We start from the raw sequence: 17,123 nt of genomic DNA, 5'->3' as shown, positions 1-17,123 counted from the left end.
TATTTTCATATTATAGAAAAACAGTTCTCCTCCTTTTGAAAACACAAATACATTTTCCCTGGTATTTTTCGTCCTAGAAAATAAACTTCCTAAAGTCGTTGATATTCTAAGTTTTCGCTCTTTTTTTTTCTTATTCCTTTAGTCAAGTTTTAGCTTCTTGCCTTTAGTTTCATGTACTATGCACAGTTTAAATCTGCTTAAGTGTCTGCTTCTGTTTTCAAATCTGTTTTCTCTCGTTTTCTCATCCTTCATGAGGACACACTCTGCAGTGGAGTTCTGCCCAGGTGTAATGTTAAGGGCGGAGAGTATCAAGGTGAAGGAACATACGATGTGTTTATTGGTCAGGCCGAATCTCATCTGATCCGCATTTTTATCTATATTGTTATGTCCTTAAGTGTTTTTTTTTTTTTTTTTAAGAAATTTGATGAAAAGGAGGCAAATGATGTCAGCCACAAGAATGAGGCGTGAAAAACACACTTGAAATTGAAAAGGAAACTTTAACTTTTTGCATAGTAGAGTTCTAGGTTCAATAAACTTTAGAAAATATCTCACTGTGGCTGTGCCGTTTTGGTTAAAATAGACTGTTCCACTGCCAAAGAGGCAGGGAGGTAGAAATCTTTTTAAACATCAGTTTTCGAGTCGCTTTTTTGAAAGTCTTTGAAATCTCAGGTTCTTGTCTTATGCACGCACGTCAGATAGTTGTGACAGCACTGTATGAATTCCTTTGTAGAGCCATCAGAACCAGCTGGAGATGTTTGATGGAAATGTTGCTCACATCAGTACCTGGCTTTATCAAGCGGAAGCTATGTTGGATGAGATTGAAAAAAAACCAGCAAGTAAACGGGAAGAAATCGTGAAGGTAGCACCAGTGCCCCGCGCCGTTTCCGGGGGAGGACTGTCCCGCTGTCGTTCTCTTGTGGGTTGCTGGAATTTTCTGGTGCACATGTTTTTGCCAAGCGGTAGATTCTTGAACGTTTATTTTGGTGGGAGAAACTGAGGTCTCCAGTGAATCTCGGAGCAGCTGTTATGCTAATTCAGTGTAGAAATCTCTGATTCAGACTGCCAGAGATTCTTTTGATGTTGCTGAGCAAGCGTTACATCCCTGTTTGCTGTTGGTTTTTCTCACGGAATCATTTTGTGGTTTCTTACAATTAGCGCTTAATAACTGAGCTGGACGATGCCAACCTCCAGGTTGAAAATGTCCGCGACCAAGCTGTCGCTTTGACGAATGCTCGTGGCAGTGCAAGCAAGGAGCTTGTGGAACCAAAGTTAGCTGAACTGAACAGAAACTTTGAGAAGGTGTCTCAACACATCCAAAGTGCTAAAGTGAGTAATTATGTTTTTATAGAACACCATTTTTTTTCCTATGGCTATATGTCTAAATGATAATCATTTATATAATATTGCCTTGGAAAGATTGATATCAGAATGATTTTAGTCCCTTTTTTGTATAGCAGATATGTCTTTGTTTAATTACGATTCTACACGTGAAAGAGCGTAAACAAGAAACTAGGTGAAAAAAAATATCTCAAGGATTCTATCAAAGGTTAGAACTGGCTGTGAGATCTTGGGATTAATTCCAAGGCAAGGAATAAATATGAAACTCATTATTTTTTATTATTTACATATGTCCTCTTATATCACACTATTAGGACTTCAGTTTTGGGCTTTATGTGCTGACAAATCTAGAAGCTACCATTAAGCCACAATCAAAACTTACTATTAAAGTTACTAGGTTTAATAATGTTAAGAAATATAATCTGAAATGAGAGGATGATAAACAAACACTTTTTTAAAGTGTGTGCTACCATATGTAACTTTTTCTCTCTGTAAATGTTTTTCTTAATTTCATCCTTATTACCCTTATTTTATGAGGGACAGAAGGAAACATGTTAATTATAACATTCTCATGACTGTATTTGCTTGTCAAATAAGCTGAGGAAATGAAAACATTTTGAGGATTTGGTGGGAAAAAAAAGACAGCAAAACGTTAGGGAAATTGATATCACATATTCATTTTGACATAAGATTCTGAGCTTTTAAGAATCTTAGTTAAGGGCCCAGCGCGGTGGCCTAGCGGCTGAAGTCCTTGCCTTGAACGCACTGGGATCCCATTTGGTCTCTGGTTCTAATCCTGGCAGCCCCACTTCCCATCCAGCTCCCTGCTTGTGGCCTGGGAAAGCAGTCAAGGATGGCCCAAAGCCTAGGGACCCTGCACCTGTGTGGGAGACCTGGAAGAGCTCCAGGTTCCTGGGTTTTATTGGCGCACCACCGCCTGTTGCAGTCACTTGGGGGGGTGAATCAGTGGACACAAGATCTTTGCAATAAAAATAAATAAATCTTAAAAAAAAAAGTCTCAGTTAAAATGCTCACCAAATGGCATTCTTTCACTATCCAGTTAATTCGGTCTTGAGCTGCGGTGTAGGTTATAGAAGAGTAAGGGCCCTCCCTTTTGCAGGAAGTAAATGTTGTCCAATCTTACTTTAAATATCTAATATGGGTCACATTATCTTCTTGAGCCTATGAATAAACTCATATTATTCACAATTTAGAAAAAGAAGAACTCACACTTTAGCTTGTGTTTCCATAAACATTGCTCTTGCGTCTTTATGCTCTGTCCTAAGCTGATTTTACTCTTTTCTAATGATGTATGGGAGATTTTACTTGCTATAAAAAACAATCGGTAAGATTTAGGGGCAGGTTGAAAGGAAGTATGAAAACAAGATTACCACTGTTTCCCTAAATAACCCCTGTAAACATTTTGGCATTCTTATCTATTCTGCATATGTATTTCATTAAAATATAAAATTTTTCATATAGTTTTAATATTTTCATTTGACATGGTTTCTAAGCTCTGTAGGTTATTTCATTACGTAATTTGTTAAAATTAACATGTTAATTTTTTATTTCTTGCTGTTCTTCATAAATACCATATTTGTCAAAAAATTGCCTGACTTATATTTTGTTTATCCATCTCTTGATGTGCCTTTGGGTTAAATCCTTGAAATTTATGCAAATATTGAGTGCATATATGTTGCAGTGCATGCAGGGAGTTTACACAATCAAGATTAGTTGAACTGGATAGGATATGTATTTTTATATATATATAATTTTTTTATGTAGACATGATCTGAAAATATTTTGTTGAGAAATACGTATTTTTTTTAGGCTTTTACCTGCAGGAGAGTTTTTCTAGGAAAACAGCTGAGAGGGAGTCTATCATGTGTCCCTGCCACCCTGGGTCGGGGAGGCGACCCTGTTTTCCACCATGTTCACAGGTGGCGTCAGAATCCATCAAACTGCATTCTTCAGGTTGCTCCCTCACTCTCTCACGGCTCTAATTACAGTTTGCAAAATAAGAAATAATTCAAAAGGCCCAAGTTTATATAAACCACGGCTGTGAGAATGTGTGAAATGAAATCCACTCCAGTTCCTCTCATTCCATATTTTCAATCACTGATGAGGAATTTAGCTACAGCTATCTTCACATGTGTTTTCTGAGCAATTAGAAGAACAGAGCTTGTAAATGTTCTAATGATTAGTGATGACAAGGAAGTGGCAATGTGACACTGACTTGGAGCAGTACACATTGTATGTATTTGTTGAAGTGTCCAACTATACTATGCACAATTATTGTCTGAGTAAAAAAAAACTTAAAACATGTGAAATGAATTATCAACCAAACTGATCTTAATCTCCACTTACTGAAGGCATCTTGAATAACCACACTGTACCTTATACATGTGTACAATTTAAATAATAATGAAAATTTAAAATAATGAGAAACCTATTTTAAAATATTCAGAAAAATTCAGAATATATCTTCAGAGAACTCTTTTCCTTCTACAGTTACTAATTGGACAGGAGCCCCTATCTTACCACGGCTTGGTCACCGCTGAAACATTTGAAGCCTGTGTGCCTTATTCTGACTTGGAAAAATTAGAAAATGATGTAGAAAATATGTTAAAAGTTGTGGAAAAACACTTGGAATCCAGTGATGACAGTGAAAAGGTTGGTTCAAGGAAATTTTTAGAACTATGGTGTTACCATTTTTTTGTGTGTGTTAAATGTATTTATATCCATTTTTATCTATATAATCTGCTTTCCAGAAACAAATCCTAGTATGATTTTCTTTTTTTTATTATTATTCATTAATTGCATTGTAGTAGTTTCATAGGTACTGGGATTTCTCCCACCCCTCCCCACACCCTCCCCCCAGTATGATTTTCTAATGATTATGAATATAATGCCAACTGATTTATAAGGTACTTAAAAAAAAACAGATACACTTTCTGTAGTATTAGCCAACTTCTACCCAACTAACTTTGAAGTTTTTTTTTTTTTTAAAAACTACATTTATTTCATTTTATGACACAGTTTCATAGACTCTGGGATTCCTCCAACTGCTCCCCAAAACCCTCCCCCCACATTGAATTCCTCCACATTGTTATAATAGTACAGATCATATCCAGTCATGATTCCTTCATTGTGGGCATGAACCATGCAGAGAGTCCAGCATCTTATTGTCCAGATAAATTTAACAGTTTCATTGGGAAAGCATCCCTGGTCTGAAATATAAGTATTTTAAAATGTATATGGCTTTTGCATCATTCAGATGAACCTATCTTGACTAACACTATAGTTAGGAGGTTTGTCTTGTTAGGAGGTTTGTCTTGCTTTGGGAAGGGATAGTGAGTGAGTCCTTTTTTGTTTTGTTTTGATTTGTTTTTCGCTCTTACACATTCAGCTGGATGAGGATAGAGCCCAGATTGAGGATGTCCTACAAAGGGGAGAACAAATGTTGCATCAGCCTACGGAGGACAGTAAAAAAGAAAAGATCCGTTTGCAGTTGCTCCTTCTGCACACAAGATACAACAAAGTGAAGGTATTGTGTTGGTGCAAGTCTGGGGAATTCAACGCACCTCTTTGGCCCTTGCCACTCAGATGTTTGAGGCTATGTTCATGGACACTAACTCAAACCACTTCCTTTCTAGTGTGGATTACTGGGTAGTATTGTATTGTTGCATGGGGCAGGACAAAGCACAGAGGGAACAAAGATGGTGGAATAGGGTGAGGACATGTTAATGGATGAAGGAGGGTTGGTGGAGGAGAAGCAGAGAGGGTGCGGTCCTGGGTGGTAGGACTAGATAGACCAAAAGCGGAGAGATAGCTGGGAACACACGGCCACAGGGAAGCAGCAGACAGAGCAGAGCCGTGTGGCAGTGACGAGATGCCCTAACGACCAGAATTCCACCACAGTTGGGAAGGGGAGATCAGAATCAGGAAAGTAACTACAATGTTGCATGTCCTTCAAGAACAGTCAAGTAGTTGCAAACATATATTTGGCCTTTTGGGGATTTGAAAAGCCAGATGGCCTCTGCAAGACTCTGGCTAATTCATGGGAATCAAACAGAATAGGATTATGGCTCTGAGGTGCAGGTCCAGAAGATCTGGATTAGGGCTGATGAGTGGTCCCCGTAGCCTTGGATCTGTGTGTGGCATTTCAGGATCTGTTGTCTCAGCTAGGACACGCATACTCTGTAACACTGATCTCAAAGGTAGTGATTTTGTGCTGTAACCCATTGCATTTCTTATGCTATTATGAAGACATGATTAATTTACCTGTGTTTCCAGTAGTGAGGTCCAGATGTGTGTAGTGTAATTGTGATATTTTTAGAAGAGTGAAATGCAAATGGTTACAATGTTTTCTTTCATGTAGAACTTTCCAAGCAGCAGCTGATAACTCTGATAAGTTATGTTTCCTCTTGATTAAATGAGATAAGATTGGTCTCTGAGAAAACTCTTGTAAATACTAACTTATTGATGCTGTTTAACAATAGGGTGTAGATGGGACTTAGAGTTTGTTAAGGGTGTCTACAGCAATGCAGGTTTAAAATATAAACTTGAAATGTTTTAAAGTTTTGCTTCCTGGCATTAAGTTCATACACAAAATAGTCTTAAGTTTTTGTCACTTTACTATTTACTTATCTTAAGTATATTTAGGATATATCTATTGTTATCATTATTTTCTTTCAAGTTTTCATGGTGTGGTTCTGTAGGCATAGGGATTCCCCCATCCATTCCCCCATTTCCTCACTCCTGTTTTTCCCCATATTATTACAGTAGTATAGTGCTTCAGCAACAGTCACAAGTCCAACATTCCGTATTGTTTTGTGTTTGGACCTTGGGTGGATTTCATAGCTGACTTTTACATTCTTTGGACCTGTATGTGTTATTTCAGTGTCATTCTTTCTGATTATTATTCAAAAACTTCGTTGCTTAAGGCTTCTGTAAAACACGCAAAGCAAGATTTCACATTTTAAAATGTTATTTCTAAATTAAAATTTCTTTTTTCTTTCTGTTGTTGATTTTGCCTTGTGGCTTTTCATTAAAGGGGATGTATCGTAGCTGTGTTACTCTCATCTAGTAGCATGTTATTTAACTTCATGGCATTGGGTATTTCATTTGTTTCTTAGGCCATCCATAGTCAACGGAGGAAAACAGGACAACTCACTTCAGGAATTCCATCATCATCACAGCTCCCCACAGATTATTTGGTTGAAATTAATAAGATTTTACTTTCCATGGAGGATGTGGATTTATCACTGAATGTTCCAAAGCTCCATGGTTCTGTCTATGAGGACTTCTCTTTCCAGGAAGATTCCCTAAAGGTAATCCTCCAAGCATTTGTACTGGAATAGTCACAGTTAATATAGAAGTAAAGCGAACAATTGGCTACTGCACCCGCCAAGTGGTCAATGTGCTTTAAAACTTGCACCAATGATTTAATAACATTTGTGGAAATATTAATCTCATAAAAATGGGTATCAGTTTTAATGGATGCACAATTAGTAATTATTCATAATAGTAGACTTTTTTTGTATTCAAACATCAGAGAGCAGACCCTGGGTGATGAATTTGTTTGTCAGATGCCATAAAATGCAGCATTGATCAGGTCATTTGAAAAGCTTTAAGATGGCCAGTCATTGAGATATGGAATGGCATGTTGATTATGTTAATTCAACTATTAAAGACCTTCTCATATAATCTTGATTGCATTTTAATGTGAAAAGAAAATCTCAGGTAGGGTAGATTCGGTATCTCATCTCTGTCAGTTAAAGTAGCGTTATCTGATAATAATAATTAATAATAGTAGTATAATGATTCCAACTTCCCATCCTTCACTAAGCTTTAAACAGTGATAGTAAAATATTTTGTATGTCTTATGCAGATACCACTTTGAACATCCATGGAAGTTTTCCGCCCTTGCCATTACAATATTACATAGCATTACTCTCCGTTTGGTCAATAAGGATTTTTGTTTAAGTGTCGAGCTTACATGAACAATGATGATTTCCTCATTGCTACTTTTTAGATGGGTGTTACACACTTCAGATTTTTGTCACCTCTGATTCCATTCCTTTTGTTGCTTTGCTGCACTTTGTTTATATATTACAACTGCTTTTAGAATATCAAAGACCAGCTGGACAAACTTGGAGAGCAGATTGCAGTCATTCATGAAAAGCAGCCAGATGTTATTCTTGAAGCCTCTGGACCTGAAGCCATTCAAATCAGGGATACCCTTACCCAGCTGAATTCGAAGTGGGACAGAATTAACAGAATGTACAATGACCATAAAAGGTATGTGCAAATGAAATCGGTGTTTAATAAAAACGTCTCAGCTTATGTGCCACGTGACAGTGCATGTATATGTTGATTTCAGAGGTTAAGGGTATGTGCTAAATTACTTGATATTAGTAAATTTCTTGTGTTGTTATGAGGGCAGGGTTAACTAAGACTAGTACGACTGTTTCATATCCTTAAATTGTGTCCTACTGAATAACTGTGGTGGGTAAAGTTCTTTAAAGAAAGAGGAATTAATGACATGTAGTTGATCGCAATAAGATGATTGTATTATCTTAATATCACAGGTGATATCACACATAGGATGAACATCATATCTTAATATGGACACACCTCTATAAAAGTCTATAGTACTTCTCAAGTTCGTTGTTGGCCTGCATAAAAGAATGATAAGTGAAATTTAAATATGGTGGTTTTTTTGAGGACTGACTGATGCTGATGCTACAGTGGTTTGTGGCATTAACATTCATATTTTCCTGAATCAATAATATTGAAACCATCGTAAGAAAATAATGGTACATTCTCTTATCTGGCACATTTTGTTATGTTCTTTAGGTCACATATTTCTGGGCTATTATCTCAGACCCTTGTTTATCCTTTTTACTAACAATGTTCTTTGGCGGCTTTCACCGCTTTGTGGACAAAGCCCAGACTTCTTGTCTCGAGCTTAATGTTTAATGGTGTTCTTCAGTTGGCCTACTGTCGAATTTTCCTACATATTTTCAAAACTTTCCATCATATTTTCCACAATATGATGAAGCTATTTTTACTTTTTTTCCTTATTGGATTTTTACAAAAATTATGTTTTCTACCAGGAATAATTTTCCTTTTAGTTGTATTGGTCATTCTATCGCTATCATTTTTTTTTGAAATTTTTTGAAATTGCATTTCATTATAGGAACAGTTACCCATCTGCCTACTTACTTGTTTATTCAGAGATATATATCTTGAGTGTTAAAACAAGGCAAACGTAGCCAATGGCAAGGGGATTTAAAGCGTTATAAGATAGGTATACTACACAGATAAAATCTGTCAGGATCTAGAGGTATATTGTAAGAACTAGTACATGGTGTATGATGGAAACGTTACAGGAAGCCCTGTTTGAGATTCTCAGGGTCTGCAAAGTTTTTTTCAGATTGCAAAGTTAGCCGGGTGAAGGAATAACCAGAAAAAAATACTGCATAAGGTTGTAAGTAAGAAGCAGCATAATGATTTTAAGATAAAAATAGTCCAGCAAACCTTTTTCCTAGCTGCAAAAATGATGGAAGGATTAGCACACTTTTCTATAGGATTGGCAAAGTTTAGTGTTTGAGTTTCTTGAGTCTGGGGAAGCTGATAGCCCTTCATGCACCCCTTAGCCAGCTCTAGGAGTTTGCTGGATAGAATGAAGGTGATGGTTTGCGAACGCTACCTGAGCATACCTCTTCACAAGTTTTCTCGCTTTAATTCATAACTGTAACTGATGATTAGCTCTGTTTGAAATATAATCTGTTAGTTGTGACATGGATCTGAGTTTAGTGTTTGTGTTTTTAAACTTTTTATATTTCTGGGACAGACTTTCTAGAAACATTTTGTATCTGTTTCTGCAATGTCTGAAAGTTGGAAATTACAAGTTATGTGGTTAGTGTACATTTTAATAAAGATACTGAAGTTAATATCTTTTCAAAGTATTTTTTAAGTACTCTTCTTTCTTTCATGTCCAGTAAAATGTTGTCTCCCTATGAACAATCAACATATTTTTAAAATCGTTTTCACACAAGAAGACCATATAAATATTTAGGATTTAGTGATGTCAGGGATTATTTTATTATTTTAAATATAATCACCTTTTTATCATATAAATAAAGTTTTTACCAATATCACTGAAAACTCAGATTTCTGTTAACTGTTCCCAGCTCTACTATAAAAAGACAAAAAATAGAAGAAGATTCTGTAGGATCCAAATCCTACACAAGTTTTCCTTTTTTATACTTATTTTGTATATTTCAAACATGACCAGCAATGGAGTTTTACTTCTTTCTTTTTTTTATCTCTAAAAGAGTTGGGTTTGAGTAGAAATCCCAACAGCTGGTTGCTTAGTCTGAGTTTTGCATCTTCCTGAGGTAAATGTGACACTGGAATTAGTTGTCACTTCAACTACATAGGACATTTTAAATGTTTGTGAAAATTGGAGTTAGGTCAATCATATGTGTAGGTTTTGCAAATTTTGGTGTCCAAATAGACATTTAAAAGGTATTAATGGATTAGTTAATTTCAGAGACAGCAAACATACCTGAAAATCCCAGCAGGTAGTTCCCCCAATGCTCATTCTGAGTGGACTATACTTGTGTTGGAGCCAGGAACCAAGCAAGCAATCCAGGTTTTCTACGTGGGTGAACGGGTGCAGTCATTGAACCATTGAGCCAACACCTGGACCCTTCCAGAGTATATGAATTAGCAGAAAGTTAGAAATCGGGAGCAGAACCAGAATTGAAATCCAAATACTCTAATTCAAGATGCAAGTGTCTTAAGTGCTAGGCTACAGGGCTGTGATAAACTCATCTTTTTTTTTCCAGGAAAGTTTTGTGGTATTTCCTTATTAGTGGCTTGAAGTGCCGTAACAATATATCACAGATTTAGCTGGAGAAGGCTTATTCCCTTCTGTTAAGGAGCTACTTCAATGTGTGCCCAGTGTGTGTGTGTGTGTGTGTGTGTGTGTGTGTGTGTGTGTGTGTCGGGGGGATAGGGAGCGACATAAAGAAAGAAGAGGATAGGGAGATGATGGTGTGTGCAGATTTCTGTGCTCTTGGGATGGTGCCTTTTTTTTTTTTTTTTTTAAAGTAATTGTCCCCTGCAACCCACAGTGACAATTGATCTTGTCAGTAAAGTGTTACAATTCACTCATTTGGAGACTTCCAGTTTCAATGAGATTTGAATTTTTGTTTCAAAATAAAATTGCTTCTAGATAGTTTGGGAAGTTTAGAGCCCTATTTTGTTTTGTTTGTTGTCCTTCAGCTGTTTTGATCGGGCTGTGGAAGAATGGAGGGATTTGCACTGTGACCTCAATGACCTGATGCAGTGGATCACCGAGGCTGAAGAGGTGCTGCTTGACACCTGCGCTCCCGATGGCAGCCTGGACCCGGAGAAAGCCCAGATGCATCAACCGGTGAGTGCTCCCCTTCCCTGCAGTCTGCAGAGTCCAAAAGTCAGGGCTAATTATAGGAGTAGGATGTCATTTTGTGATTTTTATTACTCTTCTGTTGTCCAGTTTCAGAGCTTTAGGATAAGCTGGTCATATATGATTTTAAAGAGATTTAAAGAGAAAGTGCTGTTTAGTGGGCAGTGTGATTTTTTTTCCTGATTTTATATTTAGAGTAACATGTGTAAAATTCTGTCCTAGAGTCTGTGTCAAGGACAGAAAAATATATGCATGCCTCACCTCTGTTTTTGTACTTAAACGCGTAGGTATCTCATGCTTTTCTTTGTACCACTGGCAATACTCATAAAAAACAAGTTGTGCTTTGGCTATAGCTGCAGCTGCTCATGTAACTCTAGCTCAGCCTCAGGAACGTGTAACACCTTAGCAAAATCAGCTCCACTGATAACGATTGAAAAATCATGGTGAGAAGCACATACAGTTTTAGCATTGCAAAGCATTTTCCTTTCATTAAAACCAACGTATTTTTAAAAAGTGTCTTACCTAGAACCTTTGTGAGGAATTAGAGAATGTTCATCAAGGTGTTAATTCACTTTTTTTTTTACTTTTGTAGTTGCAGTTAGAGGTTGAAATTTGATCTTAAAATATTCCTTTTATTGGTTACCAAAAAATTTTTGGATCAGTGAGTAAAGTACATATGTGTATGTATTTGTATGTGGTTATGCATATACATATATACATATATATACACACACATATATACACACGTGTGTGTCTTTAAAGGGATGCTTTGAGCACTTTGGCAGAAGACGATAAGCAATTCACTTTACTTTAACATGATTGATGCTTTTGCCTCAATATGAGTAGCTATTAATTTGTTTCATTTCTGTTGCACTGTCCTTTTTATTTTGTTTCATGCCAGTTTGAGTTAGATTTCAAAGTAGATTTCATTAGGTGTGTTCCATGAAATGAATTGTTTTTCCTTTTAAAAATAATGGTATTTTTAACTGATGTATAAAAAGTATGAGTGATGGTTCGACACATGTACACACTGCATAATGCCGGTCAGGGTAATTATTGTCTCCTGAAGCGTTTAACGAATAACAACTAAACGCCCTTTTGTGAACATAACTGCCATGCTGGGGATTGTGAATCCTGGGATTTATTGGGGTTGACGCTTTCTTGCAGGAACTTGAAGAGGGCATCGAGAGCCACCAGCCCAGGGTGGCAGTACTGAACCGAACCGCGGATGGGATTGCCCAGAAACTCTCCCCTGCTGATGGACACTTCCTGAAAGACAAGCTGGCAGGCATGAACCAACGCTGGCGCGCGGTCGTTGGAGAAGTGAGAGACAGGCGGCAGAGGTAACTTAGCTGTGTTCACTTACAGACAACGCTCAATGTATTTTGTGTAGAATCTTCTGCAATGATCCAGTGAGAGTTCTTTTGTCATCTGGTGCAATGATAGTGAGTTTCACGTTTTTTTTAAGCATTACAGTATTCCTTCACATTTGCTGATTCTCCAGAAGTTTACTAATTTTTTTTTTAAAAAGGTTTATGCATTTTTATTGCAAAGTCAAATATACAGAGAAGAGGAGAGAGAGAGAGAGGAAGATGTCCATCCGTTGATTGACTCCCCAAGCGACTGCAACAGCCAGGGCTATATCTTTCCGAAGCCAGGAGCCTCCTCCAGGTCTCCTACCTGGGTGCAGGTTCCCAAGGCTTTGGGTCATCCTTGATTGCTTTTCCGAGTCACAAGCAAGAAGTTGGATGGGAAGAGGGGCCACCAGGATTAGAACTGGCACCCATATGGTATCCTGGTGTGTTGAAGGCAAGGACTTTAACCACTACGCTACCACACCGGGTCTGTTTACTAACACTTTATTATGTGTGTTTATATCATTATGTTAGACCTTTGTAATTAAAAATAAAAAGTCATAGTCATAAGGAAGTAAATTCTTTTTAGGGAGAACACAATGTAATTCATTAAAAAATTACATTCAGTTTTAAAACAGCAGCTAATTACAGCAAACATAAAAATAATACTGCCACATTGTTAATAGCCTTCCCGCTCTTATAAAAATACATAATCTTTTTTGTCATATGAGCTCTAATCATATTCTCATCTTCCAACAGATGGTTCACATTCTTATAAATGTTATTCTTACAACATTTAAAAGATCTAATTAAGGAAGTTCCTTTTTGGAAAATTCATCTGAATGTTTTTTCTTATATACTTTAAAATTGTTGCTTTGTTTTTTCTCTAGGTCTCTTTTTATATTCAAATGTAATAACTGTTTTAATGAACTAACTAAACTTACACTTTTTCCTTTTGTAGTGCTTGTAAAAAATGCCCAGTTCTCAGGATCTTACCTTATTCTTTGTATCTTGTGAATAGAGTAATAGTTGCCACTTAGTGTGAATAATATCTCCTACAATGGTGCCTTTCTATTCCCATGGAGTCCTCAAGGAGAATTATGTGTTTTTCCTTATTTTTTAGATAGATATTTGTTTTACAGTTTCTTTGAAAAAATTCCATTATGCAGCACAGTGGTATCTAAGTTTCAAAAAAGCCTTTTATGTTAAAGTTTTACACAGCTCTTCATAGCAGAATAAATATTTAGTTTACATGCTTTTGAGTGTAATTAAAATTCCTGTTATAATTATTGAATAACCTTTAGTATTGTAGAATGTCAACAATATTATTAAAATTCATTTGAAAACATACCTGAAATAATGATTGGAAGTTATATTTTGAGGGGAGTATTTCAGTCTAGATGTCCAAAACACATTGAATTCTGGTTTAATAGGTGGCATTTTTCAAACATGTTTTCCAATGGTGTTTGTTTTAGATTAAAAGAGAAAAGTAAGCAGGTGATGGAATATAGGAAATTGCTGGACGACCTTGTGTGTTGGGTAGCAAAGGCTGAGAGTGCTGTGCGAACGGCGTCTACCACTGAGCCGGACGCCAACCTGCAGGAATTAACAGTAAGTGCTTTGTTCTCTGTCTTTGCCACCGCCTTGCACTGCACAGCCATGGCGCTTAAGTTCATGGTTGACCGAAGCAGTAAAGAGGAAGAAAGTACTTTGTGGTAAATGTGGTAAACTTGGAAGAGGAATTTTTTTTAAGAACAGCTATAACTTCGTCCTTTCAAGAGCTTAAGTTGGACTCACACAAAAAGGACAAACCATTGAAGTGTCAGCATTAGATCAAAGGATTTTCAGATATTTTAAGCAAACTATTATTTTAGATTATGACAGGGCAGCAAGTTGTTTTTTTTTGTTTTTGTTTTTGCTGTCATATATGAAGAATTACTAATGATTATTACTTACAAGATGAAAAACTGAGTGAATTGAAAACATGTTTATATTTATAATCAGGTTTTGTTTTTGATTTTCAACCAACAGGAAGTATTTATAATGGTATATGCATATAATAATTACTGACACATGAGTATATGTAGATATGCCAGTACTTTTCAAATTTCCCTGAAAGTTTATGTCCCTACATAGCTATCTTTTTGTTAAGAATTGAAATACTTGTTGCAAAGCAATAACATAGCATGCTCATATTTTTTGAATTTAAAAATGGTGTGTGAATGTGTATGTGAATATGATAGTTAAGCTATTTAAAACACGGGCTAGAAGGTAGCAAGGTAGAACAGAGTATTAAATTGACAAGGTGAGTAGGATTATAACTTGGTCCTGTTAGGAAACAGTAGGCACTGTTTGTGGTCTACTGGTATGTGTCTATTTCCTGTCAGTTACAGCTTGTTAATGAGTTCAGGCTGCTTCCAAGTTTTTCTTCCTTGGGAGAAACCAACAGTCCACATTTAGAAGGCGTTTCCGAAGGACGTCTGATCCAATTCTTGTACTTGACCTTGGTAGCAATCTTATAGCTGTGTTTGCTTTCTCTTTCTCTGTAGGACTTAGCTCAGGAACTGGAGGAACAAGGTGAAAAGCGCAAGTTGCTGAACAGGATCGAATTGGAAGTGCTTTCAGATAAAAGTCTGAGTTTGCACGAAAGGGAGAAAATTTCAGAAAGCTTAAGAAGTGTCAATATGACATGGAGTAAGGTGGGTACAGAGTTTCTTGCATGTGTTGCTTTTGACAAAGAACAGCATCATGCACCTGTCAAACACTTAAGCATATGCAGTTCTGAATGTATTTTATTGATACTTACAGACATGCATGCTTTTCTTTGTAATCTGAGTGTAGAGTTTTAACGGCTTTTTCTTTTTTCTATTACATGGAATTCTTTCGCCCAGGGCATTTGTACATTACATAGTATATACTATACTACATTAAAATGAGCATGCTCTACAACTAGACAATAATTGTCAGTAATTATAATCATAAGTTGAAGATCTTGATGTAGCTTTCTTGAAATAGATGTTATGTATGACTTTTCACAATTGTAAGCTTATTAACAATTTCACTAATTCAATGCATATTTAATTTTTCCCAGTGGAATGTAATGGGTAACTAATAAATGTGTAAGATGGGGGTTCTTCTTTTAATACCATTATTAATATTATTTTTGCATTTAAGTAGTTAAGGGAATACCACATCATAATATGAGTTCTTTGTGGGACACGAAATGATCATGACTCTGCTGTTGCTTTACGTACACCCTGATATCAGTCATTTTTTTTCCTATCCTCTTGCAATAACAGCCATTATCCTATGTTCTGGGATGTACTGTTTTGCCTATATAATCTGCTTGAGTTGTTGTTACTGTGTTGAGTACATCTATATCTGTGGCTTAGACCTCTTGCTATGCTCCATGCTTTCAATTTAAACACCCAGTGGCCTGCCTCCTGCCTGTACTTGGAATAGGAGAGACTCCTCACATTAGTATATGTGATTCAGTTTCTGAAATGCACCTACCCTTTGTGCCTCAGTGTCCGTCTTCCATCTAGTCTAATGGCACTTATATCCGTACTACAGCTTTGATCAGAAATTTTGAAGTCTGTCTTAATGATATGACAAGCATGAAAAGAAGAAAAGAAAAATCAGTTACTTTGGGGTCACACCTATTCTTGATGAATAGGAATGGCTAGATGAATACATACAGAGGAAAGGATAGCAAAGTCTTGCCAGCTGTAGATACTGGAACACGAGTGTTTCTTTCAAGTTTCCTGGGCGAAGACATATCATGAGTTTGGTTGTGTCTAGTCACCCCATTCCTACTCCGTTTCTTCAGTCACCTGTCATCTCCTGTCTGCACTGCCTCAGAGGTCTTCTCACTGCTGCTGCTATCTGTACCCTCTGTCAGTCTCCTCCTAACAAAGCAGTCAAAATGATGTGTTAAACATCATTTAGTTTAAGTAACTCCTGTGAGAAAATTTCCCGTAATTGCATTCCATCTCACAGTGGAAGCCAGGGTCCTCATTGTTAACCTCCAAGGCTCTTGGTTTGACTTCCCATTAACTCTGTGACTTCGTCTGCTACTCTCTCATCTCACACTTTTCTCCAGATGTATTGGTACTCGCGTCACGTGCCTGTCTGCCTATATTCAATCAGAGCAAGCATGTTAATTAACATGATGAATGCCAAAGGATATTGCATAGAGGACGGCAGGGTGGTCAGTTTAGGAGTACAATGGCAGATAATATTTTGGATTCCGTTTGAGGATTTCACACTGATTTTAATGTTTTATTTTGGTGGTTTATAAATGTATAAAATAAGCAGTGTTTATTGTGTGGACACATTAGGAAATAATAATCTTGGGTATTTCATTCATCCATGCAATCACTTATTATAGCTTCTCCCCTCACCTTGATCTGGGTGTAATTTTAGGAAGTCACAACCTAAAGTGTGGTGCAGTATGATGCTGTTACTTGCCAACAGCACATTCATAGCTGAGACAGGTAGACATGACAACTATAGCATGAAAGTATGCCTGGGAACAGAACACCCCCCTGACTTTGGAAGTTTTGCAGAGAATATCAGAACCAAATCAACTTATGATGGAGGAATCATATTGGTCCAATGAAGAATCAGGCAAAGGGTGTTACAGAGCAACGAGAAGCAACCAGTGAAAGGACTGAGAGGGGGCTAAGGATGGACATAGTGTAGCTGGGTCCTGGAAGTTGTTTAGGGAGAGTGTTAGACTGACAGGTATTTGCTGACACTGGAACTTGGAGGCCTCATAATGCATCACAAGGGATTTGAACTTCAAGTTCACCATTTAGAGAGCAGCTATTGGTGAGTTTTAAGCCAAAGAAAATTATACTATTAAAATAACCCTGTTTAATGGATATAGTGATACTAGTAATTGATACAGAAAAAATAATTTAGAGCCTTGAAAAAAGTTCATGAAGAGGATGCCAGAATTCCTG

At 36.9% G+C, this 17,123-nt stretch overlaps 1 protein-coding gene across 5 annotated transcripts in view; it reads left to right on the top strand.

Moving 5' to 3' along the window:
* Positions 1–17,123, top strand: part of UTRN (utrophin) — a 507,084-nt gene that overhangs the window by 221,293 nt on the left and 268,668 nt on the right. For all 5 annotated transcript variants that reach the window (XM_058667660.1, XM_058667612.1, XM_058667721.1 and 2 more), the window contains 10 exons: positions 731–859; positions 1,156–1,326; positions 3,850–4,011; positions 4,748–4,885; positions 6,477–6,671; positions 7,469–7,641; positions 10,639–10,789; positions 11,969–12,144; positions 13,632–13,767; positions 14,706–14,855. In XM_058667660.1, the coding sequence (XP_058523643.1) occupies positions 731–859; positions 1,156–1,326; positions 3,850–4,011; positions 4,748–4,885; positions 6,477–6,671; positions 7,469–7,641; positions 10,639–10,789; positions 11,969–12,144; positions 13,632–13,767; positions 14,706–14,855 (1,581 nt within the window). The remainder of the gene's footprint in view (positions 1–730; positions 860–1,155; positions 1,327–3,849; positions 4,012–4,747; positions 4,886–6,476; positions 6,672–7,468; positions 7,642–10,638; positions 10,790–11,968; positions 12,145–13,631; positions 13,768–14,705; positions 14,856–17,123) is intronic.

Source organism: Ochotona princeps, chromosome 1 (genome assembly GCF_030435755.1).
Source record: "Ochotona princeps isolate mOchPri1 chromosome 1, mOchPri1.hap1, whole genome shotgun sequence".
In the NCBI taxonomy this organism is placed as follows: Eukaryota; Metazoa; Chordata; class Mammalia; order Lagomorpha; family Ochotonidae; genus Ochotona; species Ochotona princeps.
The sequence above is the reverse complement of the archived record's forward strand: the minus strand, read 5'-3'. Positions and strand labels throughout refer to the sequence as shown.